Source organism: Pelobates fuscus, chromosome 11 (genome assembly GCF_036172605.1).
Source record: "Pelobates fuscus isolate aPelFus1 chromosome 11, aPelFus1.pri, whole genome shotgun sequence".
NCBI lineage: Eukaryota > Metazoa > Chordata > Amphibia > Anura > Pelobatidae > Pelobates > Pelobates fuscus.
Genome location: NC_086327.1, coordinates 53,772,715 through 53,799,958, shown reverse-complemented (window position 1 = coordinate 53,799,958; position 27,244 = coordinate 53,772,715). Strand labels below are relative to the sequence as shown.

The following is a 27,244-nucleotide window of genomic DNA, read 5'->3' as shown; positions in this document are numbered from 1 at the left end:
CTAAGAACATGTTAACTTTTGGCATTTCTAAACTCAGGACAACATTTTTAAACTATTTAGCACAGGTCTTTTTTGGTGGTTGTAGATGCGTAACAGATTTTGGGGGTCAAAGTTAGAAAGTGGTTTATTTTTTTACATTTCGTCATCAGATTTTATTATTTTTTTATAGTAAATTATAATGATAAAAATAATGGTATATTTAGAAAGATCATGTAATGGCGAGAAACTGTATGTAATATGTGTGGGTACAGTAAATGAGTAAGAGGAAAATTACAGCTAAACACAAACACAGCAGAAATTTAAAAAGATCCCTGGTCCTTAACGGTAAGAAAAATGAAAAACGGTCTGGTCACTAAGGGGTTAAATATCCAAAGGTTATACAAAGATGGTTGCACTCACGGTCTTAAAATAAAATTCAGTACTTTATTGTAGTCTCATTAAAATTTTTTAACCAGACTACAATACAGTACTGAATTTTATCTGAAGACCGTGAGTGCAGCCACATTTTTATAATATATATATATAAATATATACGATATATTTTCTCTTTTATTTATTTTTTTCCTCCATTGGTCACTTCTCATTTGATTTGTGAGTAAAACAAACATTGATTGACTGTCCCTTAGAAATCAATCATCATGTGTCCCCAGAAATACTGTTTTTGGTGTCACAGGTGAAATTCCAAATCCTGAAGTAAACTTATATGCTCATTCATCATGCTAGTCGTTTTCTCAGTTATACATGTGTATGGCTGTTCAGGGATTTGGAATTCAACCTACTGATTGCCTTATATTCGGATGAACTGCAATTCGACTGAAACCAAATACCCAAATCTAGCTACTATTAAGTAAGCACTATGTGAATGTCATGCTATATAGGAGACTACTTACAGAGAACATAATAATTTATTACAAAGGTTAGATAAAGTGATTCTTACGTTTCTAAAAACATATCTAAGGTCCAAATATTTTTGTACCTATTATAAAAAAATGATAAAGAGTGTCCTGGATCTGAGAACCAAGGTGATTGTGTATTTGTTTCTACTGTGGTTTACTCTCAGGTCCTGAGGGGAGTGCCCCTTGCATGGGGACTGTCATAAAAGGCCAGTTGTGGTCCCATTAAAATCAATTCACTTCTGGCCCTGGTGTCACCGACTCCGGCATCAGTACGCGGCGCGCGAGGGAGCTGAACAAGGAGCACTCAGGGGAGAGTGCTCCATCGCGCGCCCGACAGCCAGCCAGCCCGCTGACCGGCCGCCCAGCAGCACCACTGGACCCCGGGGAATCCCCTCAGCTCGCCCAAAGGTAGGGAGGCTGGGGGATTTTTTTTTTTTTTTTAAACGTGTGTGTGTGTATTAGTGTTAGAGTGTATGTTAGTGTTAGAGTGTATGTGTGTGTTAGTGTTAGAGTGTTTGTGTTTTAGTGTTAGAGTGTTTGTGTTTTAGTGTTAGAGTGTGTGTTAGTGTTAGAGTGTGTGTGTGTTAGTGTTAGAGTTTGTGTGTTAGTGTGAGTGTGTTACTGTGTGTGTGTTACTGAGCGTGTTAGTTTGTGTGCGTCTGTTAGTGAGTGTGTATGTGTCTGTCAGTGAGTGTGTGTGTATGTATGTCTGTCACTGAGTGTGTGTCTGTCAATAAATGTGTGTGTCTGTTAGCTAGTGTGTATGCGTCTGTTCGTGAGAGTGTGTGTGCGTGTCTGTTAGCTAGTGTGTATGCATCTGTTTGCGAGAGTGTGTGTGTCTTCAGCACTTACCTTTTTCCAGCGCCGGACTCCCTTGGCGCTGGGGATCCCTCCGCCCCGATTCGCCTCTCAGCTCCGAATGCGCATGCGTGGCAAGAGCCGCGTGTGCATCCAAACCGCCCATAGGAAAGCATTACACAATGCTTTCCTATGGACATTCAGCGTCTTCTCACTGTGATTTTCACAGTGAGAATCGCGGAAGCTCCTCTAGCGGCTGTCAATGAGACAGCCACTAGAAACTGCTATGTTTTCAGCTGCAGGGTTAAAACTAGAGGGACCTGGCACCCAGACCACTTCATTGAGCTGATGTGATCTGGGTGTCTGTAGTGGTCCTTTAAGTGTATGTGTATCTGCATGGCGTACACACCAGGTGCCCGCCGCCAGGTGTTGCGGCCCCGGCCCGCACGGGGGGGGGGGCATGGATCAGTTTTCGCACCGGGGCCCCATGGGTTGTGAAGGACTCTCTGAAGAAGAAGAGGTCCACTCACTGGAAGCTGTATCCTGGGCTTGGTGGGGGCATGTCTAGGTACAACTTTCCTTGGTACTGCAAGGGTTAGTCATGTGGCCACATTAAAAAAACCAAAAATAAACAAGCTCCAGGACTGTCACTCTTTCTCTCTCTCCAGTGGCCACTGGAGGTGTCCCTAGGCTTTAACGTGAGCACTGTCTTTTCTCTGAAAAGGCAGTATTTACAACAAAATATATGCAAGGACTGACTATACACCTGTCACAGATCTCACCATGCCAAACAGATGGCTAGACATGACCACTCCATAAGTTCCCAACAGGAGATTTGAACTTGGGTACTTTGCTGTCCTAAGCCTGCTGTTGTACCTCTCAGCCACAATTCAGGTAATGCATCAGCCTGAAGTCTGATCTTGCCATATCTCCAGCACTAGGTGGCTGCCCCTGTCAATCTAAATCCACCTGAAGCAGCTATATAAATAATAATATTATAATAATAATAATAATGCCTAATTAGCCAGGTGTAAGACACTGCCTCTCCCTGAGAGCAGTGTCAGTTTATTGACCCTTGTTCTGCTGTTAGGTTCCTGTTATTGTGTATCTTGATCCAGTGTTCTCCAGACTGATTCCAGCTTCCGACCTTGGCTTATTTCTTTTTTTTTTTTTTAAATTCTTTATTTTGAAAGATTTTGTTTGTTTTGTTTAGGGGTAAGGGGTACAGAAAATAAGCGGGGGGTAAACATTTGGTAAACATGAAAAAGGAACATATATTGCTTGCACATAAAGTTACTTCAGTATTTCGTATATTTCGACAGTTGCAATATTCTTGTAATTATGGATCTCAGCGTTGTGATACATATCATTATTCTATTCTTGCGTGATACATCCTGGTCTAGTGGTTTGGGTAGGGTACAGAAGATTAAAGGGTTGGGGGTAGGATGCCCTGTCCTATCATAGGTGTGCAGTTGTGGGGTACCTTTGTTTGCACACTGTGCTTTCGTGATCTTTCTGTTGTACCCTTTGTGTTTGCGTACTTCAGTAGTCAAGTCGTCCCGCTGGGTTTCGGGCTCCTCTGGGATGAGAGGGGTCGGAGTGGGAGATATCCTGAATTGTCGGCTTGTAGTGTCTGTCTCTGTGTCTTGCGCTCTTCCGTTCTAAGTGAGTTATTGTCCGTTATATGTCATCGGTATGGGTGTGGTTTGTGGGTTGTTTCGGCGTCATTTGTGATGCGGTGTGGTGTGTGCGTTGTGGGTGCTGTATTGCTTTATTGATCGTTAGTGTGAGTGTGTGTTTTCTGCGTATTGCTATTGTTTGGTCATGTGTGTCCTTTGTTTTTGTTAGCAATTGGTGCCGGCGTGTATCGCAGCTTGGTTGGTAGGAGAGTGTGGTTTGTGTAGGGGTGTTCTGGCGGTCTACTGACTCGGGGGGAGGGGGGCTGAGGGGGTTATGGGTGTGGGTTATGTGTGGTTGTCGCGTACGTGGGATGTGATCCCGTGTGGGTGCTCGCTGGTGGTCTAGGCTGTTGGTGGGAATTCACAGAACCATGGGTCCCAAATTTTATTGAAATGTGTGGTCGTGTCGTGAACCAGTGCGGACAATTCGTCCATTTTGATTGTGTCCTTAATTTTCCTTTTTACTGTGTCTAGCGTGGGTGTGTCTGGGCTTCCCCATTTCTCAGCGATGGCTCTCCTGGTTGCTAGTGCAATTTTGGCAATCAATTTGTTTTGGGATCTTGGTGTATTGGCCATGGGTTTGGATAGTAGCCATATCCATGGGTCGTGTGGTATGTTAGTGTGGAGGATCTGTGATACCATGGTTTCTATTTGGTTCCATAGTTGTGTTGTGTGTGTGCATTCCCACCACATGTGTATGTAAGTGCCTCTGTGTCCACAGCCTTTCCAGCATAGGTCATTGTCCGACCTGCCCATCTGTTTGAGTTTTAGCGGGGTGACGTACCATCTCAGTAGTGTCTTGTATGCTTGTTCCTTGTGATTCACACATATGGATATGGAAGCCGTGGCTTCCCATATGTCGGTCCAGTCTGTTGGATCCTCGGCTGGACCTATGTCCCTCTCCCAAGCCGACACGTATGTAAGTGCTCCGTGTTTAACGTTTTGAATTAAATGGGTGTATAGCTTTGAGATCTGTCCTTTGTGTGTAGGGGTTTGTATGCATTGTTTTTCGAAGGGCGTAAGTGTTTTTGTGCCGGCCTGTTTTATTGTCGGAGTTTCGAGGAAGCTTCTAAGCTGTAGGTGGCGGAACATGTCGAAGGTGCGGTATGGTGTAGTTTGTGGGAGGTCCGCGAATGGTATTGGTTGTTGGTTTCTATAGAAGTGGTGTAGTCGTGTGAGGTCGTTTTCTTCGAATCGGGCGAAGTCTTTTGGTGTCATGCCGGGTGGGAAGTGTGTGTTGCGAAGAATTGGTGTCAGGGGTGAGGGTTGTGTTGTCAAGCCACTTTTTTGGGTTACTTTGTCCCAGATGTTGATAGTGTTGATGATTGCGGGGGATGTTCGGGGTAGGGGAGGTCTTGCTGTTCTGGGGAGCCATATGTATAATGATGGGAAGTCCCTGCCAAAGATATCGTGCTCTAGGTCTACCCATCTTTTGGTTCCGCAAGAGGCGTGCCAGTTTTGTGCTTGTGTTAGCTGAGCTGCCTGGTAGTAGTGGGTGAGGTGTGGGAGGCCTAAGCCCCCTGCTTTGTTGGGAACGTATAGGGTTTGTCTTTTGATCCTGGTGCGTCTGTTGGCCCATATGAATTTGTCGATTGTAGATTGTAGTTGCTTGATGTCAGTGTTTTTAATTGGGATTGGTAGAGTTTGGAATAAGTATAAGAGTCTGGGTAAGACATTCATCTTAACCGATGTCATGATATTGGCATGTTTTGCCATTTGTCTACATCTTGTTTGATCTTTTGGATCGTGGGTGTGTAGTTTAGGTCATAGCTGCGAGAGAGGTCTGCTGGGATGGCTATACCTAAGTACTTGATATGTGTGGGTGCGAAGTCAAAGGGGTAGATTTGGTGTATAGCTGTTTTTGTGGGGGCGTCTATGTGTATGGCGAGGACTTCAGTCTTGTCGATGTTTAGTTTATATCCGGATATGTTGGCGTAGGTTTCCAGGGCTTGAAGGAGTGGTGGGAGGGAAGTTGCTGGTTCTGTTATTGTGATGAGTAGATCATCCGCATATGCTGCAGTTTTGTATTCTTCTCCGCGGATTTTTAGGCCTTGTATGTTTTCGTTTGTTCTGAGTGTTTGCAGGAGCGGCTCCAAGGAGAGCGCAAAGAGGAGAGGGGACAGCGGACATCCCTGGCGTGTGCCATTGTGTATCGTGAAGGAGGGGGGATTTGTTAGGGGTAATAGGAGGTGGGCTTGTGGGGTGGCGTATAGTACCTGTAGGGCGGTAATGAATGTTGGGGGGAATCCAAATTTGGTTAGAGTGGCGAATAAGAAGGGCCATAATAGTCTGTCAAAGGCCTTTTCTGCGTCTAGAGATAGGAAAAGGGTCGGTATGTGTCTAGTTTGTGCCGTCCATATGAGGTCGTATGTCCGTCTTGTGTTGTCGCTGGCCTGTCGCGTCGGTATAAAGCCTACTTGGTCTGGGTGAATCAATTTGGGTATGAGGGGGTTTAGGCGGTCGGCAAGGATTTTGGTGAACAGTTTTAAGTCTACGTTGAGGAGGGAGATCGGTCGGTAGTGTCCTGGTTCTAAGTGTGATTTGTTGGGTTTTGGCAGGAGGCATACGTTGGCTTGTAGCATGTCTTTTGGTAGTGGGTCGCCTTGTAAGATGGTGTTGTATAGGTTGCAAAGGTGTGGGATCAGGGTGGGGGCATATGTTTTGTAATAGAGCCCTGTGAACCTGTCCGGGCCTGGGCTTTTGTTGGGTTTCAGGGCTTTTATCGCCCCTGCGAGTTCTGTTGTTGTTATGGGGTTGGCCAGTGTTTGTGCTGCTTCTCCATTGAGGGAGGGTAACGTTACTTGGTTGAGATATGTTTCTGTTAGTGTTTTAATAGGTGTTGGGTTATGGCGTGCTCCTGGTGTGTGATCGTACAAAGCCTCATAGTATTTAGGAAGACGCTAGCAATTTCTTCTGGGGCTTCTGTGATTGCTCCATCAGGGGTGCGTATTTTGTGTATCTGTTTGTTTTCGGTTCTTTGTTTGAGTTTTCGTGCGAGTAATGTGTCGGCTTTGTTGGCTTTGTCATAGAAGAGTTGCTTTGTCCATAGTAAGGCTTTTGTTGAATCTTTTGCCATATATGTTTTTATGTTAGTTTGGCATTTTTTAATCTGTTCGGTTAGCTCTTGTGTTGGGTCCGCTTTGTGCTTTGCTTCAAGGGTTCGGAGGGTTTTGAGTGTTTGTTCTAGGTGTGCTACTTTTTGTTTTTTATGTATTGTTGCTTGGTTTATTAGGACTCCCCTGATCACTGCCTTGTGGGCAGCCCATAGGGTCCCTTCTGAGGTGTCCGCGGATTTGTTCAGTTGGAAGTATTCTGTGAGGGCCCTGTCTACTTCTTGTCTGATTTGTGGGTTATGAAGCAAGTGGGGGTTCAGTCTCCAAGACCATGGTCGGACTGTGCAAGGTAGGTTAATTGTGAGTGTTATTTCTGCGTGGTCGGACCACGTAATGGGGCCTATGGATGTGGAGTTAACCATCGGTGCCAGTGCTGGGGAGATGAGAAAAAGGTCGATGCGGGAGTATGAGTGATGTGGGTGCGAGAAGAAGGTGTAATCTAAAGATGTTGGGTGTTGAGATCTCCATGCGTCTAGGAGGTGGGTACGCGAGATGAATGAGGAGAGCAGTTTGTCTGTTTTGGCCGTCGGCGGTCCATGTTGAGTGTGCGTGCGAGTGCGGAGTCTGTCGACTGAGGGTGAAGGGGATGCATTGAAATCTCCGCCAAGTATGGAGTGGTGGGAGGGAAACAGAGCTAGGTGTGCTTGTAACGTGTGCCAGAAAGTGCTGGAGGGTGTGTTTGGGGCATACAAGGAAGTGAAGGCGTATGAGTGTGTGCCTATTTTGCCCGTGACTGTGAGGTATCGGCCTTGTGGGTCTGCTATTGTGCGCTGGATGGCGAGTGGGCACGATTTTCGGATAATGATAGCTACTCCGTTGTGCTTGCCGTGAGGGGAGCTGGCGAAATGGTTGATTCGGTAGTGTCGGCTCAGGAGAGGGAATTGCTTAGCTTCGGTGTAGTGTGTCTCTTGGAGGAGGAGTACGTCCGCCTTAGATCTGTTTGCCCATCTCATTAGTTGGTGTCGTTTGGTCGGATTGTTTAGTCCTTTACAATTTATCGATAGGCAGGTCAGGGTGGCCGGCATGCTGGGTGTGGCTGTGTTGTGTCTTATGTGTGGTGTCTCGTTTATGTAGTGCGTGTTAGGGGGGGAGAGCGGGGTTGTTGGTTAGCGGGGAGAGGTGGGGATTCGGGGTAATGGGTCGGGTGACGGGTGGCGGTGCAGGGGGGGTTTGTGGGGTGTCCCAGGTGGATCTGGGTATAGGGGAGTGGGTTGGGTCCTGGTCTTACTGGTTGGTTGCCAGGCGTCTTTTGGGCGGCTGGGTTTGCTTATTTGGGTGTTTATAGTTTGTAAGCAATGTGAGGTTTTGGTGTTCTTATTTATGCTTTGTGGTCAGGTGGGCTAGGAGTTATACGTTTGGTTGGGGTTTTGAGGGTGGAGGTTGGTCGGTGCTTCGCCTCTCCCTCTCTGTCCCCGGGTTTTCTGTTCTAGTTCCGAGGGTGCATCTCGGGTAGGGTGGTTTGAGTAAGAGTTTCAATTGTGCTGGTTGGTTTGACTCGCGTCGTGCGAGTGTGAGTGTGTTAGAGGGTCTGTTTTCAGGTTATTGTGTTGGAGAGTGGTGATTTATGAGAGCCAGTTTCGTGATGTGAGGTCATGAGGGCGTTGTTAATCGCCATGGTCTGCGTGGTTCTTGTCTTGGTTATGTGTGTGAGTGGTTCCTAGGTCGTATGTGCTTGTCGTGATTTCTTTGGTGGGTGATGCAGGTGTCTGTGTTGGTTATGTGGCATTGTTGTGCCTGTGGTAAGTGTGTTTTTCTGCTAACCTGTTCGCGTTTTGAAATCGGTGGGTTCAGGGTTGGTGTCTGGTTTCTCGTTGGTGGGCAGTCGCTCGTGTCTGTCCAGGTTAGGCGTTCTGTCTGTCCTTCATGTTCCAGGTATCGAGGATAGTTTTTGCTGAAAGACAAAGGCGCGTGCGAGGGCACTGCAGTCGGTGTTAGTTGTTTGTCTCTGGTCGTGTACTTGATTGGGTAGGGTGTAGCGTCAGGGGAGTTGTGTCTGGGGTCTGGTGGGCCTTTTAATAGGTTGTGGTACCTTTTGGGCTGCAGGAGCTGCATGTATACCTCAGGGGGGGTTACTGCTCTCTGTGAGGCTTGTAAGCTTGGTGGGGTGGTCTTGTGTGCTCAGGGTCCCTCGAGGGAGTCAATTTTAGAGTGTCAGGTTGTGATTGGCTCACATAGCCCTAGGGGGTGGTGGTTGTCGCCCTTCCCTCTTCGCCTTATATTGCTCTAAGGTAGGTCGTATGGTTGTGGGGCATAGGGGGGGTCGTTGTCGTGATGTTGTCGTGCGGGGGTGTTTCTAGTGAGGTTAGGGAGCCTCTTCTGTCAGGCAATGGGATACATTCTAATAAATACATATACACATGCAGAGAGGTGCTATGTAACATTGGTGACCAAGTATAGCTTGGATATCAGTGAGGCGCTATAGTTTGTCACACAACTGCACTTCAAAGTAAATGACGGTTCAAAACACCCCTAACGATACAATACAAAGAAGAGGGGTAAGGTGTGCGGTTCTGGTAAAAAATAGAAATAAGCATATAAGTAGTACCTTGGGGTGGGACACATTCTGCATTAATCAAACCTCTTTTTGTGAAATAGTGTTCCTCCCCTGCGGTTTGTTACTAAAATGTTACCGCTAGTTTTTCTTGCTTCCCCCCCCGGTTAAATCTGTGGGCGCTTCGCCCTTTCCTTCTGTAAGGGTGTCACCGGTAAGGTCATAGTTGTTGTTCTGCCTTACTTTTGGCCCAGTTTCGAAGTTGTACATATTAAATATGCCCCCTGCGTGTCTGCCTTTCAGTGAGGGTTCCGGGTATCGAAACTTGCCATCCTCCCTGGGTGCTCTTTAGCTAATTCGGTCCGGCCTGGTCTGAGAATGAAGCACTGTGAGACCTCTGGGTCTTTGTGGCGTGTCCCATCCCTTCCCTCTCCCTATCTCTCCCCCCACCCCCCCCCTGCCGTGTAGGGTCGGAGGATGAGGAGTGGGGACATCCACAAGTGGGGCATAAAAAGGGCAGCATCTCGCTGGTGATATGGTGAGGGGAGAGAGACTGCGCGCTGGTGTGTCGCGTCTCTAGATATACTGAGGTGGATTGGGCAGATATTGAGCTAAGGTGATGGAACTTGGGGAGGCCAGGGAGGCCTTCTACTTTGCCTTGTGGCCTGTCGTGCCCCGGTGTGGTCGTTTTGTGTGGTTGGGAGGCGATTATGTAGCTCCCCGACCCGGTTGGGGTCCGGGGTGTGTGGGGTATGCATGTTGTCCCTCGCACTCGTGCGACATTATTATAGGCTTGGGACTGAGGCCTACCAGGTCTAGGCCTAATGAGGGGCAGTTATAGTGCTCTGAGGTGTTATGGCATGGCAAATAAATATAACATTGTAATAAACCTGCATATCAAACAGAAACGTTAACCTTAACTAGGGTGTAACAGTTCGTAGTGCATACTACCGGAGGAACAGTGTCCTTGGACCACGTTCGCGGAGTGGAACTTTCCGCTCTTTGTGGGTCCGCCGATGTGGTTCTGGCAGCTGTTCATGGTACCGTTCAAGTGTCTGTCTGGGTTTGCTCCTGGGGGACCGATGGTGTTTTCCTCTTGGTCTGCACAGGGCCGGCCTTAGGCATTTAGACGCCCTGTGCGAAAAATCTTCACAGCGCCCCCCCCCCCATCATCCATGTATGCTGTTATGTTTGTGTTGTCTGTGTATGTAATAGTACGTGTGATGACTGTGTGTGATATGTATGCTATGTGTGATATTTGTAATGGGTATATTAACAGTGTGTGATATGCGTGTATTGGTTGTATGTGACACACACACACACACAGAGTCAGACGGCCATACACACACAGGCAGACATCCACACACACACAAGCAGACAGTCATACACACACACACAGGCAGACAGTCATACACACACACACACAGACACACAAAGGCAGACAGTCATACACACAGACACACACAGACACACACAGGCAGACAGTCAGTCATACACACAGACACACACAGACAGTAATACACACAGACACACACAGAGGCAGACAGTAATACACACAGACACACACACAGTCATACACACAGAGGCAGACAGTCATACACCCCCACACACACACACACGCAGACAGTCATACACACAGACACACACAGGCAGACAGTCATACACACAGACACACAGAGGCAGACAGTCATACACACAGAGGCAGTCATACACAGTCACACACACAGAGGCAGACAGTAATACACACAGACAAACACACAGAGGCAGACAGTAATACACACACACACAGTGGCAGACAGTCATATACACACACACACACGCAGACAGTCATATACACACACACACACGCAGACAGTCATACACACACACACGCAGACAGTCATACACACACACACACACACAGACAGTCATACACACACACACACACACAGGCAGATAGTCATACACACAGAGGCAGACAGTCATACACACAGACACACAGAGGCAGACAGTCATACACACACACACACAGACAGTAACACACACACACAGGCAGACAGTCATACACATAGGCAGAGAGTCACACTCACCTGACAATCACACAGTTACATGTGGAGTTAATTGTGGAGGCAGTGCAGCTCCTGGTGACTGTTTGGTGGGAAAGCAGGGACTCCTTCCTGCTTCCCCATCAGCAGTTTTCCGGCGCTTTTAGCTCCGCCCCCGCCGCACGGTAAGCTCCGCCCCCGCTGCAAATTAAAAAAAAAAAAAAATTTTTTTTTTTTTAAAATCGGCTGTGCGGCCGCACGGCGCCCCCTGCTCCATGGCGCCCTGTGCGGCCGCACAGCTCGCACACCCCTAAGGCCGGCCCTGGGTCTGCATGCGGCTTGTGTTGGAGCGGGGTCCTTCTTTACGGCTGTTGTCTCCTGGAGTGGCACGGTTGGAGTCGGCCGGTGGATACCGCAAGGGGATTCCCAGATGCGCTGCAAAATCCTGCATGATGGAGGGTGAAGGTTTGGTCTCCCTTTTTAGCTGTCAGCTTGAAGGGGTGCCCCCACAAGTAGCGCCACCCGGTTTCAATTAGTGCGGTGGTGAGGGGTTTTTGCTCTCGGCGTTTCCTCAATGTCGTAGGCGCCAGATCCTGATAGAAATGAAGCTGTTGCCCTTGATATAGAGGCGGGCGGTTTCTGGCTGCGTTCATTAGCTTTTCTTTAATTGGGAAGTGAAGGAGTTTCACGATGATATCTCTGGGGATATTGGGATTGAATGTCGGCGGCCTCAACGCTCGGTGTGCTCTTTCTATGTATATGTCGTGTTCTGGGGTGTCAGGCAGGAGGGAGTGGAATACTGCTGTAATGGTTGGCAGTATGGCGTCCGGTAAGACGGTTTCCGGTAGGCCCCGTATGCGTATGTTTTGCCTGCGGGATCTATTATTTAAGTCCTCTAGGCCATCCTCCAGAAAACGTACCCTGTCTGACAGATTCTCCAGTTCTCTGCCGTGGGTGGCTGTTTGTATTTGGGTTTCTTTTATGAGGCGTTCAGTGGTGCCTGTGCGAGAGGTCAGCGCCTCTATGTCTTCTTTGAGGCCTGATATTTGTTTTTCGAGTGCTGCCGTTGTGTAGGCCTTGATGTCGGCCGATGTTTCTCTGAGCATTCTTCGGAGATCATCTTTAGTAAGAGGGGATGTGTCTGTGGATTCCCTGTCACTCTCTTCAGAGTCCGAGCCTGTGTCTGCCTGGCTCTGGGCCCAAGATGTCTGCTTGTCTTCTTTGGCGCGGAACATCGTGGCCACTGACGGTGTGGATTCTTTTCTTTTTTTCGTTCCCCCCATTTGAATGTGTGGTGATGGGGTTGCTGTAGGTCTGCGTTAGGTTTTGAGGGTGAGATGCACCTTTGTGGAGGCTGATGGATGCGGATTGTATGCCCGGGGTTAGAGAGCTAGGAGAGCACACGTCTTACTCCATGGAAGGTTAGGCTCTGCCCCTAGAGCGCCCTTTTTAATTAGCAAAATTAATACAAACGAATCAGCACTGTTGAATAAGCTGGTGCTATATAAATACTAATAATAATATCTGTTCTGGGATAAACTCCCTCGATTATTCTCCAGACCTCAATGTGGCCTAATTTGATCAGGTTGACACATTGTATGAATATAGGATATCACTACTGCATCACCGTTTAGAAAATGTACCCCAATGATAGCATTTTGTTTTCCTCTTTCCATTGGAGTAATGTCTAAAAGCAGCAAATCTCAATGCTGCAGCTTTGCAAGGCACCCCCTACTAAATCCCAGGCTTTCTTATCCCAGGCTTTCCAATGCAGCTCCCTTGGCTTATTTCTTTGATTACTCTGAGCTCTGGCTTCCCCTGACTTTGGCTTTCCTACTCTTCTGCTTGTCCTTACTGCGATTTGGAGCACTATTCCTGTACAGTTCCCATGCACAGACTCCCAGCTCAGGTGGCTTCTAACCTGGTCACCTTGGACTGTGTTTATCTGCAATAGGTGAGAGAACATATCTGAGCTACAGACTCCAACCAAGGTAAGCTGTAACATCACCAGAACAAATACATTAAACTGTAGTTGTTCTGGTGACTATATCCTGCTTGAAAGTATAGTTGTTTAGTTTCTCCTCTGTTGGTTACTTCACTTGTTCTGTGAGTAAAATATATATATTTAGTTGCCTAAGCCGCAATAATTTTTTTCTTTTATTTTGCTACCTCTTCATTGGACAGCAGGTCCACCCCACATAATTGTCCATCATGGCAAACCATGCTGCTGAATTTCCCCCACCTCTCAGAAAAGTATCTTCTTCTTTCAATCCCCCTTTCTTGTGCCGCTCCAGGAACGGCACTCAAAATAAACAGAAATGAGCATGTCCGGGCTTGTGTGAGTTGGTTCCCTGAGATATATATGTATATGTACAATTTTATTTTCAGTTATCTAATCCAGGGGTTCCGATTAATTTTTCCTGTGGATCCTTTTGACATAGTGCATCAACATTGTGGACTCCTCCAACCCCCCCCCCCCCCAAAAAAAAAAAATTGTAATGTTAGCATTTGCATGCAGAGGTGTATTTGGATGTAGTGTTAGACTTTAAATGTGGATGTACATTTGTGTGTAGTATTGGTGTTTGAGTGTTTCTATATAATTTTGGAGTTGGAGTTCGGGGGTGTCTTATGACATGTTTGTTTGCAGTAGTGTGTGATTGTTGGGATGTCTGTACATGTATTGTCACATACATACTTGCACATTAACAAACACACCGACACATATAGTCATGTACACACACACACTGACCGACACAACTTGACACACAGTCTCCGCTGCTCCCTTTCTCCCTCCAGGCGGCGTGCTGTGTCTGGGAGTAAGTGCGGTCACTTCCTCCCAGCATCCAATACTACAGGGGTCCAGTCGCGGTTTTAAATGACGTGGCACCTGACCAAACCCCTGTTTAGCGATACCCATCAGGTGGCCTTAAAATCCACCTTGGGCCAAGCGATTGGCAAATCTCTGCGGAATACCAATTTTGTTCTCACGGAACTCTAGATTCCATGGAACACCAATTGGGAAATGATTATCTTATCTATTTAATTTTCCAGTGAGATGGTGGTATTTTAATAAACTGGTTAATAAATTCATGTTGTCCCCAGGTTCAAAGGTTTGTTGATAGCATAAATATTTTGAAACGGTGTATTAGAGTACTGGATTTGCATACACTTCTTCCTTTTTAGATAACTGTCTAATGTCACTAGGTATAAGTCAGCAATTATTCCCTCAGTCATCCCTTATCCCGGGGATCAAGGATAAGTGGTGATCCAAAGTAGACATATATAAGGAGTGCTGGTTTGAAATTAATATGGATCTTTTATTTTACTTTCTAGATGATGGGGAAAGAGAATTTCGTACATAAAGGAACACCTTTTGCAGTTAATGTGCACTCTGAGGAATCTCTCAATTATGCAGAAAATGAATTCCCTGTACTAGATGATGATATTTTCAATGTAACCTACCCTAAATCAGGTAACACATTAAATAATTGCAATATAACTTCAGCGCTAATGAGGTCAAAAACTTTCTATTGGAATTTTATGTGTGCGATTTGATTTTGAAAAGGCATGCTTTTCTCCCAGGTACTAACTGGATGATAGAGATTCTGAACTTGATCAAGTACAAAGGAGACACCACTATGAGTAACAGGGTGCCAATATATGAGCGGTCACCATGGTATGAAACAATAATCGGAAAAGAGCAAGTTAAAGCCCTTAATCCTCCAAGGATAATCTCTTCTCATCTACCATACCATATGTTTGCCAAGTCTTTCTCCAAATCGAAAGCAAAAGTGAGTAAAAAAAAGCATGTTGGGAGAGATGTTCAGTTTTAATATAGCAGGGAAGTTAATCAAAATATAAATCTTAACTACAATATGCTTAATTAGCACAGGTGATGCAGTGCCAGATTTACACCATGTAATTGATATGTTCCAATCATATGTGTTCACTGAAATAACATTTAAAATACATGCGTTCAAAATTCATCCAGATATTTTGTAACATTTAATAAATGTCTTGTCACTCTAGAAAAATGGAGAAACAGTAATGAGTGATAATGACGTGAACCTAAAACTTGAGATAGATGTTTAGGCTCTACAGCTTGAAGTTGCAGGAAGGGTTATCTGACATTTAGAATATCAACAGACCATACTTTAAGATTGCAGGCATATTGGCAAAACCCCATAATCCTCTCCATTCATACTATTACCTTATTCCCTTGGTAGGGCATCTATATTTACATGCCTATCCCATCTGTTGGTTCTAGGCACAATTTTTTTTTTCTGCTTTAGTGATAACATGGTGTAAAATATAGTCATGATGTGCTCTTCAAAAACAGAGCAAATTAATAAAAAAAAAACTCCCAAAAGTACCCATAGAAACCTAAACTTAATATAAAAATAAAACAGAAAAAAATAAAAAAAAGTTATTTGCACACTTTCCAAAATCCCTATGCACATTTTAACTAAATTAAGGTTTTCTTGTATCACTCCAATGGCCATTATTGCCTTAAGGGTGGCGGACTTCAATGCTGTCCCTAAGGGGGCGGTCCTAAACACTGCAGGGTGGCATAGATTGTCACCGCCTATTCCCCTGTCACATGTTCGTCCTCACCTTGTAAATCTGTGAGGATAACTACGAACCTGGCATTGGCGAAGATGCTGTTCGGCGGTTCTGTGCCGGTGTATCTGGCTCCTGCGGCATGTTGAAGGACGCCGGCCGCTGCAGATCCATACCAATTTGTAGCCCCACGTCCACCCACGTCGGTATTGACGACATCAACGTGCGTTTGACGTCACGCAAAGGATGCACACGCACTTTCTGGGGTCAAAGGCTGGGTATGGCCAGTCGGATCTAAGGAGAAATTTATTTAAACTCCTTTCTTTCCTTCCCTCATTGCCCTGTCGTGGTTTCCCTTAGTGGTTGTCCGAGAGTGTGTTTGGCTTCGTTTGACTTCCCTGATTTCTGGTATCCTTGACTTTTGGCTTTCCATCATCATTGTGTCTCATTCTGTTAGGCATGTGCATGGGGAAAATTTTTGGTTCGGTTCGGCATTCCGCTATTCGGGACTTCCGCTATTTGGGACTTCCGCTATTCAGTTCGGTTCGGCACTTCGACAATTCGGAACTTCGGCACTTCAGAACTTCGGCAACTTTGCCACTTCGGAATTTCTGGACTTTGGCACTTCTCTTGCAGTCGCTTAGAAGATAACTCTCTAATTCCCACAGTATTAGGGAGTTATCTACCAAAAGGCTGAAAGACCTTAGTCTTTCAGCCAAATTTACTAATACTAAGTAAAAATTACTTAGTATTAGTACATTTTGCCCCTACTCGCTATACCGTGAGTAGGGGCATGTGGCTGCTCACTGCTAAAAAAAAAAAAAAAATAGGTCCCCCCCATTATTTTACTTTAGGCCCTCCGGCCCCAAGGGAGCAAGTCGGTTGTGGTGTACCGAGACCGGCGATATGGTAGGCCTGTAAATAAAGAGGGCAAAAATGAATAATCAAAGATTTAATACAGTCAACAAATATATACAAATTAACCAGACATTTTCCTTAAATGCATCACGGTATTTAATTCCTGGAAGGATTTTGAAGGTAGGAATCTAGGACCGCAACTGGACACCATTTGTTGTGGGTAGGATAGTATGTTATCTCTACTGTTGGTGCGTGTTGACTCGTTTAAGAATGTGGTAGAGCTAATAGGTAATGATATAAGTGTTTACATATGTGGGATCGTCGAAGACAATGATCTGTGAGTGGTGGTGATGGTAGTGGATTCTCTGGCCTGAGAAAGGCATAGAAGGCAGTGTGCATGGCTGGTAATGGCCGACTTGGTAGTATAATTGAATGGTTGTAGATCTAATAGGTCCGATAAGGATGGAAAAGTTGGATGGCTATTGGTAATCTCTGAGAGGAACGTGGAGGAATGGATTCCTGAAAACTATGCTATGCTGCATGAGTATGTCTAATCCATGATTTTGTTTCCGGAACGAAAGAGTGGCCGTGACTGTATGGGCAGCTGTAGGAAGCATATGATGAACATGCCTGGAATATAAATGAGACAATTGTCGGCAGGGATGTATGCCCCCGTCTGGTACATGAAAGTAAAAGAAATGTGATAAGTGGCCAACCAAGTGAGTTACCCAGAAATATCATGATCGTATGGATGATGAGTGGCGTTTGTTGATGATATGACATGTGCGTAGTTGTCTGAGTAACAACGGATTGATGACCCTGACCATGATTTACCCCATGCCACAGCAGCTGCTACAATGGGGTAGATCCCCCAAAGGGACTGAGGTGGTGGAAAAAATTCCAAACCTGGTTGCCATGGCCAGCAGCTCCAAAGCCATCGTTCCCGGTAGATCACTGCCAAACCCGTGGTAGACGCCGCGTCTGACCATCTGGTTGGCGAAGTGTCAGACAATCCTGGAAGGAACATGCTTTTACCATGCCAATTGGTTAAGAATCCCCCCCCATGTGCAGGTCTGCTGTGGCTGGAGTGTCTAGGGACATCCTCTGATCGTCATGTGAAAGCGTAGTCTTGTGGTATGATTTGCATGGCAAAATTAAGGAACCTGGTAGGGATTGTAGTTCCTTGCGGTTGTAAGTACTAAGCAGGAGGTAGTGATTGATGTAGTTGAAAATGTTCCCTATTTGTCTTGTGGTAACTTGCGTGTATGGATGCCGACTCAAGTCGTATGCCCAGTAATGTGATGATAGTGTCTGGGCCTTCTGTTTCTTATGGGGTACTGGGACGCTCAAGTGGTCAACCAGACTAAGCTGCCGTGAGGCTTCTAGTGAAAAATATGTTATCTTTGATCAATAAGAAGTCTTCTAGATAGTGTATGACTGTAAGGCCTCTGGATATGTTATAACCAGCACAGAGTATCTGCGAATATCGATAGTAGGCCAATCTGTAGCCCGAAAGTTGAGTGGGGAAAGGATTGCCCATTTTATGCCATGTAAGTGCCAGTGTGTAGGGTAGATGGTATCAGTTTACTGCGTTGATGATATTGGTCTTACTTAACCAAGCTTCAACCCATGCTTGAAGGATAGCTGTAAAGGTAGATCAATAGTGTTGTATAGTAAGGAAACTCCTCGGAGGGTATGAAGGAGTTGAGACTTGGGGTAGCGGAGATGTGTGGTGCCAATAAGTCTATGGTTAGTCTTTGTTTAAGGGAAGATTTCCTTGTGACAATACCAATGTGTTTGTGTTTGGCGCCATGCTGTAAATGGTGGAGATTGGAAAACCCAAGTAAAACCCCCTCTGCAAATCTTGGCTATGAGTGTGTTTACAGCCGATGGTTCTGTTGTGCTGACTGTCAGTGAGGGCATGCTATATTCCTTGAAGGTGTATTTATGATACCTGTATGGAAGCCCTTTGAAGCTCCAGAGCTTTAGTAAATCTACTACAAGTCTGGAAGGGTGATGAGTCAGTGGTGTTGAAAATTCATTGGTGTGTATAGATGATGAGTAAGTTTTTTGTAAGTTGTATTGGGACACATGGTTTGTCATGTGCCCTGAACCATTTGAATATATATGCAACAGTCTATATGCAATGCAACTACTCATACCAATTGTCTCTGGTAGTTCAGAGGTGATGGTACCTGGAGCCTGAGAGTGCTAGTCAGTTTGTTTGGGACAAAATCCCTTCTGTATGGGTACCTGCACAAATAAACATCTCTACATATTCCAAATGCCAACACAACCAAGGGATGGTCAGTTCCCGATTTACCTGCAATCCCTGGATCTGACCATCACAGATACATTGTCATACATATATATGCCTTGTTTCCCCAATATGCTGGGATCATATGTGCAGGTTTAACATCTTGTGTGTCATAAGAATTGATTGTACCAGGTAACGGAGTTTCGGTTGGTGCTAGTTGTACAGTAGCGTGAGGCCCAGCCTTGTGAGGGCTGGGGTGACCGACTCGAGATTGCCCGTCTGTCGTAAATTTTTTGGCTCATGAGTTTATGAGTGAGGCTAGCATGGCCTGGGTGTCACCTGAGTTGGTATTGCTGGGCCTTCCCCTGGCCTCCGTGTTGTCCGTTGATATGTGGAGGAGTTTGAATAACTCTGCTTTCCTTGCTATGGTAGGGTAGGGGATTTGCCGCCTCCTTAGGTCGGTGGTAATGTGTGGGATCGTCCAGGATCTGATTGCTGCTGGACTAGCAACATCTCCTCTGCTTGAAGGTGTATCAATTCTAGCCGGGGTGTTAGGAAGAGGTGATTCTTCACCATCTTTTTGAGAAATACTTAAATAACAAAGATTGCAATTATTATTTGTACCCAGGGGTCTTGTACTGGCTTGCTTGCTAAGCTGTAAGGCAAAACGATTAGGATTGTTGTTTTTTGGTGACTGGTGAGGCCCTGCTAGTTGCCAAGTGGCTTGAGAGGCTCTATCTATGCGTTGGCACAAGGAGATTTTTTGTGGCCACCGAACGTTGTGACAGGATGTTGGCCTCTCGGTGACAGTAACCAGAAAATAGGAAGGGGAGTGACAGGTGAGGCCTCTCTATACTACATCGCGAGGCGGCTAGCTCACGAGTGGCCCGAGGGGTGTATGCCTCCGAGAGTGAGGCGGGGTGTTGGCCTCGTGGGTCCACTCACCGAAGCGTAATGCAGAGAAAAAAAGGGGGTAATACCTATTTGGCCCTAAAGCCCTAATTGCCAGTACGCTATTACTATTCCAGGGAAGGTAAGAGATGGATAACTACGTAAGCAGGTGTATGTACCTGGTAGTATGGTATTGATCCTGACAATCCGTATAGGTTTTTTAGTAGTAACTGTAACCTGAATGGATAAAACCATATGGCATAAGGAAATATGGCATAGACCAAGCTTATTTTAATACGTACAGTATATGTGAAAAGTAAAGTGCCGTGATGTGTAAATATTAAACATCGTAGCCATACTGGTTAAATATGTATCAATCTTAACCCATTAAGTGCCGTATGTACAAGTGAAAAAGTGGTCTGTCCCCACCTTGTATGTCCCCTTGCTAGGGGAAAGTCTGTTGTGTGAGCAGCGTGCTGTGAAAAATGAATGTGAACTATATTACCAGTTACGTATATACAGATTCCTCTGCTACTGTGTAATAATATGTCTATTTATACCAGATGTTGCTATACTACTTGCTATGTGAATTGCTGAATGTCTTATTGAATGGTAGGGGTCATTAAACATGGTGTTGCAAAATGCAAGTGCACTGGAGATCTGCCGAGTGCCCTATAGGTGGCAGTGTAGTTGGATACTGATTGGTATGTGAAATGTTATTTGTCTGTTGACCTATAGGGGTCAGTGTTTTGGTGTTTATGAAACCCCATGAAAATTGTCAATGTACTTGACAGACCTGTAGGTGGCAGTGTTGGTAGAACCACTGTTGGTCTTGATGTGAAGTTGAGCCCGTGCTGGAGTTTAATTTATGATTATGTTTAAAACAATCTTATGTGTAATTTATATTGGCTGGTAAATTGTATATGACATGTGAAGACAGTTTTGCGGTTGACCAGTAGGGGTCAGAAATGCTGATTGTATGGTAAAAATACCCTTTAATCCAAATGCAAGGCTAACGTGAGATTTTGAGAGTGACCTGTAGGGGTCAGGTTGGTTTATGTGAAACATTGTTCGTGAGCTATGCCCCAGCATTATAGTTGTATGACAGGGAAACGAACAGTGCCCGTTCGACAATATACAATATGTGAACATAATAGTTTAATAACAGTCATTGTAACAAACCAGTGTTCTGTTTGTGGGTTGTAAATGCACAAAACGTGTGTGTAGTACAATAGTAAATGCATGACCTAGTTCCCGTTTGGTAGAACCGTGCGTCTGGTATGTCAGGGAAACAAAATGAAACGAGCAGTGAGATTCGAAATACACGCACAGAATTGCCTAGTATGTTTAGGCAATTGAAACAGAATGTGTTCCCGTTCGGGAGTATGCTAATGCTCGAAATGAGCCAGAGACAGAAATAAACAAGTGAGTTTAAACGAATGATATGCATGAACATGGTTTTAGAACAGACTTAGACAAAATGCAGCCGTTAAGTGAGGACCTGACCTGTGCATGGTGCCGTGGGACTGATGCCTGGTGTAACGGGTAGGTCAACTTACGATTTGTGAGTCACTTGGACGCCATCCACGGCGATGGATTGAAGAAAGAAGGTGGTAGGCCGTAAAAGCCTGTGGCTGGATTCCTGACACAGCTCAGCTTAGAAAACCTAATGGAGTAATAAGGTAAAATTGCGTCTGGATGACCTGGAAGTGGAAATCATTTTGATGCTGACCTCAAGCGATATAGGGGATTGAATTAATTTAAGCCCCTCCCACAAATAAAGGCAAACTGCCTTAATACATATATATATATATATATTTGTGCTCGGAATTTATCTAATACATAATGGAATGTAGAAGGGGAAGCAAGGTTGGTTGAGGTGTGCAAAAACCAACGTACGAGTAGGCCTGTAAAAAGAGGGCCCACAAAGGTGAATTGTTAATATAGATGGGTGTAGGTGGGTGGGGACAAACAGCTTGCACGACAAAGGTAAGTAAGGGGGTAGGGTTTAAATAGGATCATAACTCCTCCAATAAATTCGGGCCAAATGGTCTTCCAACTTGTGCTCGGAATTTATCTAATACGTAATGGAATGCAGAAGGGGAAGCAAGGTTGGTTGAGGTGTGCCGAAACCAACGTACGAGTAGGCCTGTAAAAAGAGGGCAAAAGAGGATTCAAAGAAGCACACTTTATTGCAAGTTTATACAGCTTGTGTACTGAAAGCTTGTAAGGAGCTTTTACTCTGATTGAGGTATATATGTAACTGAGCTGAGTATTACCTGTGGCCCCATCACTTAGTGATGTAGACTGGGGTGTAAGAGCTCGGAGCTGCTGATGCAGGGCTTTTGCGAAAAAGAGAAACCAGCGAAGGAAGCCATGATGTAGCTTACGTTAATGGAAGGTTTAGACGTGAAGTAATGGATTAGTACTGATAGTGTGTGGCTGACCTTGGCTACGTAAAACGGAGTGACAGCATAGGAGGTATAAGATGAGATGCCTGATTTGTAGGTTTAGAGCAAGAGGCAAAAAGTACAGTAGGTTAACTGCAAAAGTCTTGAATCAAGCAAACTCTACTTGTGACATGGAACAATATACAAAGCCCTGGCGTGGGTGATAGAGAAGTCGTGAAACTGTGTGAAGCGTGCGTACATGTGCGAGGTGTAATTGTGTGCTTAGTCCAAGATTTATCTAATGGAAACGTGGTATCCTGGATGGTATGTAGTGGGTCGTAGGGAGTGCCTGAAAGAAGACCTTAAACGGAGCATGAAAGAGCATCAGCGGCTGTGTTGTGGACACCAGGAATGTAAAAGCAGACTAAAAAGAGCTGAGAGGTTGCTGCCAGCCAAGCCAGCCTGTGAATCAGCCACAAAATGGTTAGCAAGGATGGCCGCCTGAACGTAGGCCAGGTGCCATAGTGAAGGGTGAATAGGTAGTAGATTAAAGGCATTGGATAAGTCCGTCTTGCTCAACCAAGCCAAACTATTTGCTGAAGTGATAGTTTGTATGGCATGGTCGATTTGTGTAGTGCAGTGAGAACTCCATAGCGGGAATGAGGGAGTTTGATGCTGGGAATTGATGTAGAGTGCGGTGCGGAAGAGGTCTATGATCAGACGTATTATAGAGTATAGTGAATGGCTACCTCGATGGGAATGGTATGCCAAGATGAGAAGTGTGAAGACCGGAAGGAGGCGATTGTGAAACCAGCGTATGACTGCTGTGGGCAGAAGGTGGTCCACCGTAAGAGGGTCAATGGGTGCAGATAATAGGATATGGCATACGAGTGTACCTGTGGGAATGGCAATAAAGCCCGTGTGAACTCCTGTGAGAAATGAAATGGTCAGCCCAGCTTGACCCTCTGGCCACCTCCCTGACTAGTGCATGGGGTGAATGAGTGGTGAGAAGTGGAAGTGGCTGTCTCTATGCGAGAGGCAATGATAAACAGAGGAATGGAAAGCTTTGTTAAATTGTGGGTCTCTCTATTTAGGACTACTAAAATGTCATCATGAATAAAACCTTTGCACTGTAGGGTGTCTTGTGAAGTTAAGTAGTGATGTTAGTTTAACGTCCTTTCCAACGAGAATTACCTTCTCCATGGAAATTGGAACAGAGTGGGCTGGTAAGACGTATGGAGTAGTGATCGTGGTGGTGAGGGACGGGGAGGGAAATGAGGGATAAGCCAGACTGTATGACCGAGATCGCCAGGTGAGGGCCTGCCGGGCTTAACGAGACACCTGGTGTGGTAATAGCCGATTCCATTTTTCAGCCTGTTAATCATTTGGAGGCTGGCCGGGATAGCAACCAGGGTCTGATTGGAATCTGAGGAGAAAGCCGACGGCCCTTGTGAACTAGAGCCTGGGAACGTTGGTCTGAGCCGTCGTGAGCCTGTGTAGACAGTGGCTGAGGAGGGGATACCCCTATGTCTAAACTCTGCTGATATTTTTGGAATGTATCAGAATCCCTGGTAACTGAGGGTAGAAGGGGTGAAGGATTCCTTTGGAGACCCAGGCCAGACTGGTGTGCTGGGTATTTTGTCCAACAGCAGACCGATTATTGGGATGGATACTTGTGACATTCTGAAAAAGAAACAATGATTTGGATAAGTAAAGTGACTTAGAGGTGTGGATGAGACCTTCGGAGAACTGGCCTGCTAGCTAGTGCCAAGGTGAAGAATTTACTTAGAACCAAGTGACAGGTGAGGCCCTGCTAGTGCCAAGTGGCGAAGAGAGGCTCTACCTATGATTTGTCCCGAGGGAATTTTGTGGCCACTAGAACTTGGTGGGAGGATGTCAGCCTCTCGGTGACTGTAAGAGATTCAAAACGTGTGGCCGGGGCGAGCGAGGTGGCTAATATGATTTGGTCGTGGGGCTGAAAACACCGTGTATGAGGTGGGGTGTAGACCTCGCGGACCGAAGTATTACTTAGGATAGCTAAGGCCAGCGCCTAACTCTCATTACCAGTTCTATAGCCTGACGGGGCTTGTCTCTTAGAATGGTGTGATATATAACGTATGTAGATACTTAACATTGAGTGTTTGTGAAGTGTGAGGGGTGCTGTAGTGTGTGTGTTTGTGTGTGTGTGTGTGTATATATATATATATGTGTTGTATGTGTGAGGGGCGCAGTGTGTGTGTGTGTGTATATAAGAGGGGTGCTGTGTGTGAGGGTGTTTTTATCTGCCGTCACATTCTAGGTTTCTAATTTTCTTTGTCTGTTATATATATATGTGTGTGTGTGTGTGTGTGTGCATGCGTGTGTGTGTGTGTGAGCAAGGGTGCTGTCTGTCTGAGGGTGCTGTCTGTCTGAGGGTGCTGTCTGTCTGAGGGTGCTGTGTGTGAGTGAGGGTGCTGTGTGTGTCTGAAGGTGATGTGTGTGTTTGAAGGTGATGTGTGCTGTGTGTCCGAGGGTGCTGTGTGTCTGGGTGCACTGTGTGTCTGGGTGCTGTGTGTGTCTGGGGTGCTGTGTGTGTCTGGGGGTGCTATGTGTGTCTGAGGGTGCTTTGTGTGTCTGAGGGTGCTGTGTGTGTTTGGGGGTGCTGTGTGTGTTTGGGTGCTGTGTGTGTCTGGGTGCTGTGTGTGGCTGGGTGCTGTGTGTGGCTGGGTGCTGTGTGTGTCTGGGGGTGCTGTGTGTGTCTGGGGGTGCTGTATGTGTCTGGGGGTGTTGTATGTGTCTGGGGGTGCTGTGTGTGTCTGGGGGTGCTGTGTGTGTCTGGGGGTGCTGTGTGTGTCAGGGTGCTGTGTGTGTCTGGGGGTGCTGTGTGTGTCTGGGTGCTGTGTGTTTCTGGGGGTGCTGTGTGTGTCTGGGTGATGTGTGTGTCTGGGGGTGATGTGTGTGTGTGAGGGGGCTGTTAGTGTGATTTTTTATTTAAATTTAAATATTTTTTTTATTAATAATTTAAAAAAGAAAAAGTTATATCCCCCCCTCCCTTCTTACCTTTAGCCTGGGAGGGGGGGAGCCATTCTGCCTGCGAGGAGCCATTCCGCCTGGTGGGGGGGGGGGGATCCTGCTGCCTTCCCTGGTGGTCCAATGGTGAGAGTGAACTCTAACCTGCCGGCTAGAGTTCACTCTCGCGAGATCTGAGCGTTGCCGCGGTAACCGCGGCAACGCTCAGACCTCGCGAGAGGACCCGGCCGAGCTACTGGATAGAGCTCCCCGGTCCTCTCTGCTGCCTCCCTCACACACCACAGCCGGCGGCCGCATGTTACAGTGCCTGTGGGCCGGTGAGGGAGATCTTTGATCTCCCCACCGGCCCATGGAGACACACAGCAGACACGCAGCTCGGATAGCGCTGGCCCTGCTGGGGCTGGCTGGGGAGATCCTGTGATCTCCCCTGCCGGCCTCGGCCCCACGGCCATCGCGGCCCACCGGGCATTTGCCCGGTGTGCCCGATGGCCAGTCCGGGCCTGACTGTACCCCCATATACAGGTTTTATGGTGTTTTCAAAAGTTAGAGTCAAATATAAGGTTTGCATATCCGTTGTTTTTTTCACATTGAAATTTGCCAGACTGGTAATGTTGCCCCTTGATGGCATACCATTTGCAAAAGAAGCCAACACAAGGTATGGGTTATGTCCAGACTTTTTCAGTAACCCCTTGGTCACAAACACAGATAAAAATTACGAGAAAAAAAACTGTACAGGGAGGGTACAGTTTTACTGGTGAGACATTGCTGAGTACAAATTGCAGTAACAGCTAACAGTGTTATGACATTCACAGTTTAAATGCCATGTAGAACTACAAAATGAACATTTATATATTTTATTTAATTTATTTCAATTATTTCATATCTAAATATTTCATGAGAAATGAAAGCCCTGTTTCCCCTGAACAAAATTACATATAAGGGTGCACTCAATACGAAAGAGGTGAATTATGTTTGAACAGACATGTAGTCAAAATCCAGGTTTTGTTTACATTTTGTTTTGATCAGAACACATACATTTACAGACCTATAACACAATCACAGATATACCCACGCAATCACAGACCTATACATACAATCACATACATACACAAAATCAGATCCACACACAATCTCATTCATATACCCAGACAATCACACCTATAAACACAATCACAGACCCACACAAATTCAAACAATCACATCCATACACACGATCACAGATACACACAATCACAAACTTACACACACAGTCACATCAACAGACCCCCCCACACACACAGTCACTGACAAAATACACACAAAAATCACATACATACATATAGTACTAAAGAGGTCCACCCTACCTTGCTCTGGGTGTGCTGGAATGGATCCTCTGTCTCTGGTGGCTGCTCCTGGGCTGGGACCTCAGTGCTCTTCCTGCACAGGTCCTTCGCGCGCTCAGCAGTGATGCCGATGACGGACAAGAGAACTGTCCACAAGGAGCACAGAACATTGTTGACTCCCTGCCGCCCGGTGTACCAGCAGCCAGAGCCGGATTAACATAGGGGCTGATGTAGTTGCAGCTCCAGGCCCATGCCTGTGGAATAGTCCCATTGATTTAATTTTTTTTTTTTTTTTTTAACTACTCCTTACATGCTCTTGCTGAAGTATGGAAACTTAAGAGGGATGTAGGGGAACAAAACTGGTGTGGGCTTGCTGACAATGAAATTAGTTAAGGTAAAGCTGACTGCACACTATGCAAATGATGTTGCTGCTTCAGTCTCTCTAACACTGTGGCATGTTCCCTTTCTTCTACACTTACTACATACACTTTTTTTTTTCTCTGTCCCAGACTGTATAACCAGAGTTTAGTAAGGTTAGGAGAGGAGTGGACCAATGAGTGCTAGAGGACAGTCATTAGAAAGCTTAGAGCTAGCGCATCATTAGATGCATTTATGCCAAACTAATAGTGCTCTCTGCACAGTATGCCCTTGGTTGGTTATCCTGCAAGATTGGCAGGCAGTCTGATTTGCATTAATGCCATGCTGACTATCTAATTCTTTGTGCAAATATGCCCTTTGGGTGATTCTGGTTACATGATTTACATCAGTGGCCCACCATTTTAACCCACCCATCGGAATCCTGTTTCCGGTGGATTTACTTAAAAGACGAAAGCGAGAGATTAGTATAGGGTATTTTTTTTTCTTCTGATAGCTGTATCCCTTGAGTTTCCCTTCAGCACCACCTCCACCAGATACATGACACTTGGGAAGTAAACTGTTTTAGTGTTTTCTGTTGA

At 45.9% G+C, this 27,244-nt stretch overlaps 1 protein-coding gene across 1 annotated transcript in view; it reads left to right on the top strand.

The window, feature by feature from the left end:
- Positions 1-27,244, top strand: part of LOC134577988 (sulfotransferase 2B1-like) — a 68,164-nt gene that overhangs the window by 15,518 nt on the left and 25,402 nt on the right. Inside the window, exons 2-3 of the mRNA XM_063436948.1 lie at positions 14,335-14,473; positions 14,584-14,792. Of these exons, the coding sequence (XP_063293018.1) occupies positions 14,335-14,473; positions 14,584-14,792 (348 nt within the window). The remainder of the gene's footprint in view (positions 1-14,334; positions 14,474-14,583; positions 14,793-27,244) is intronic.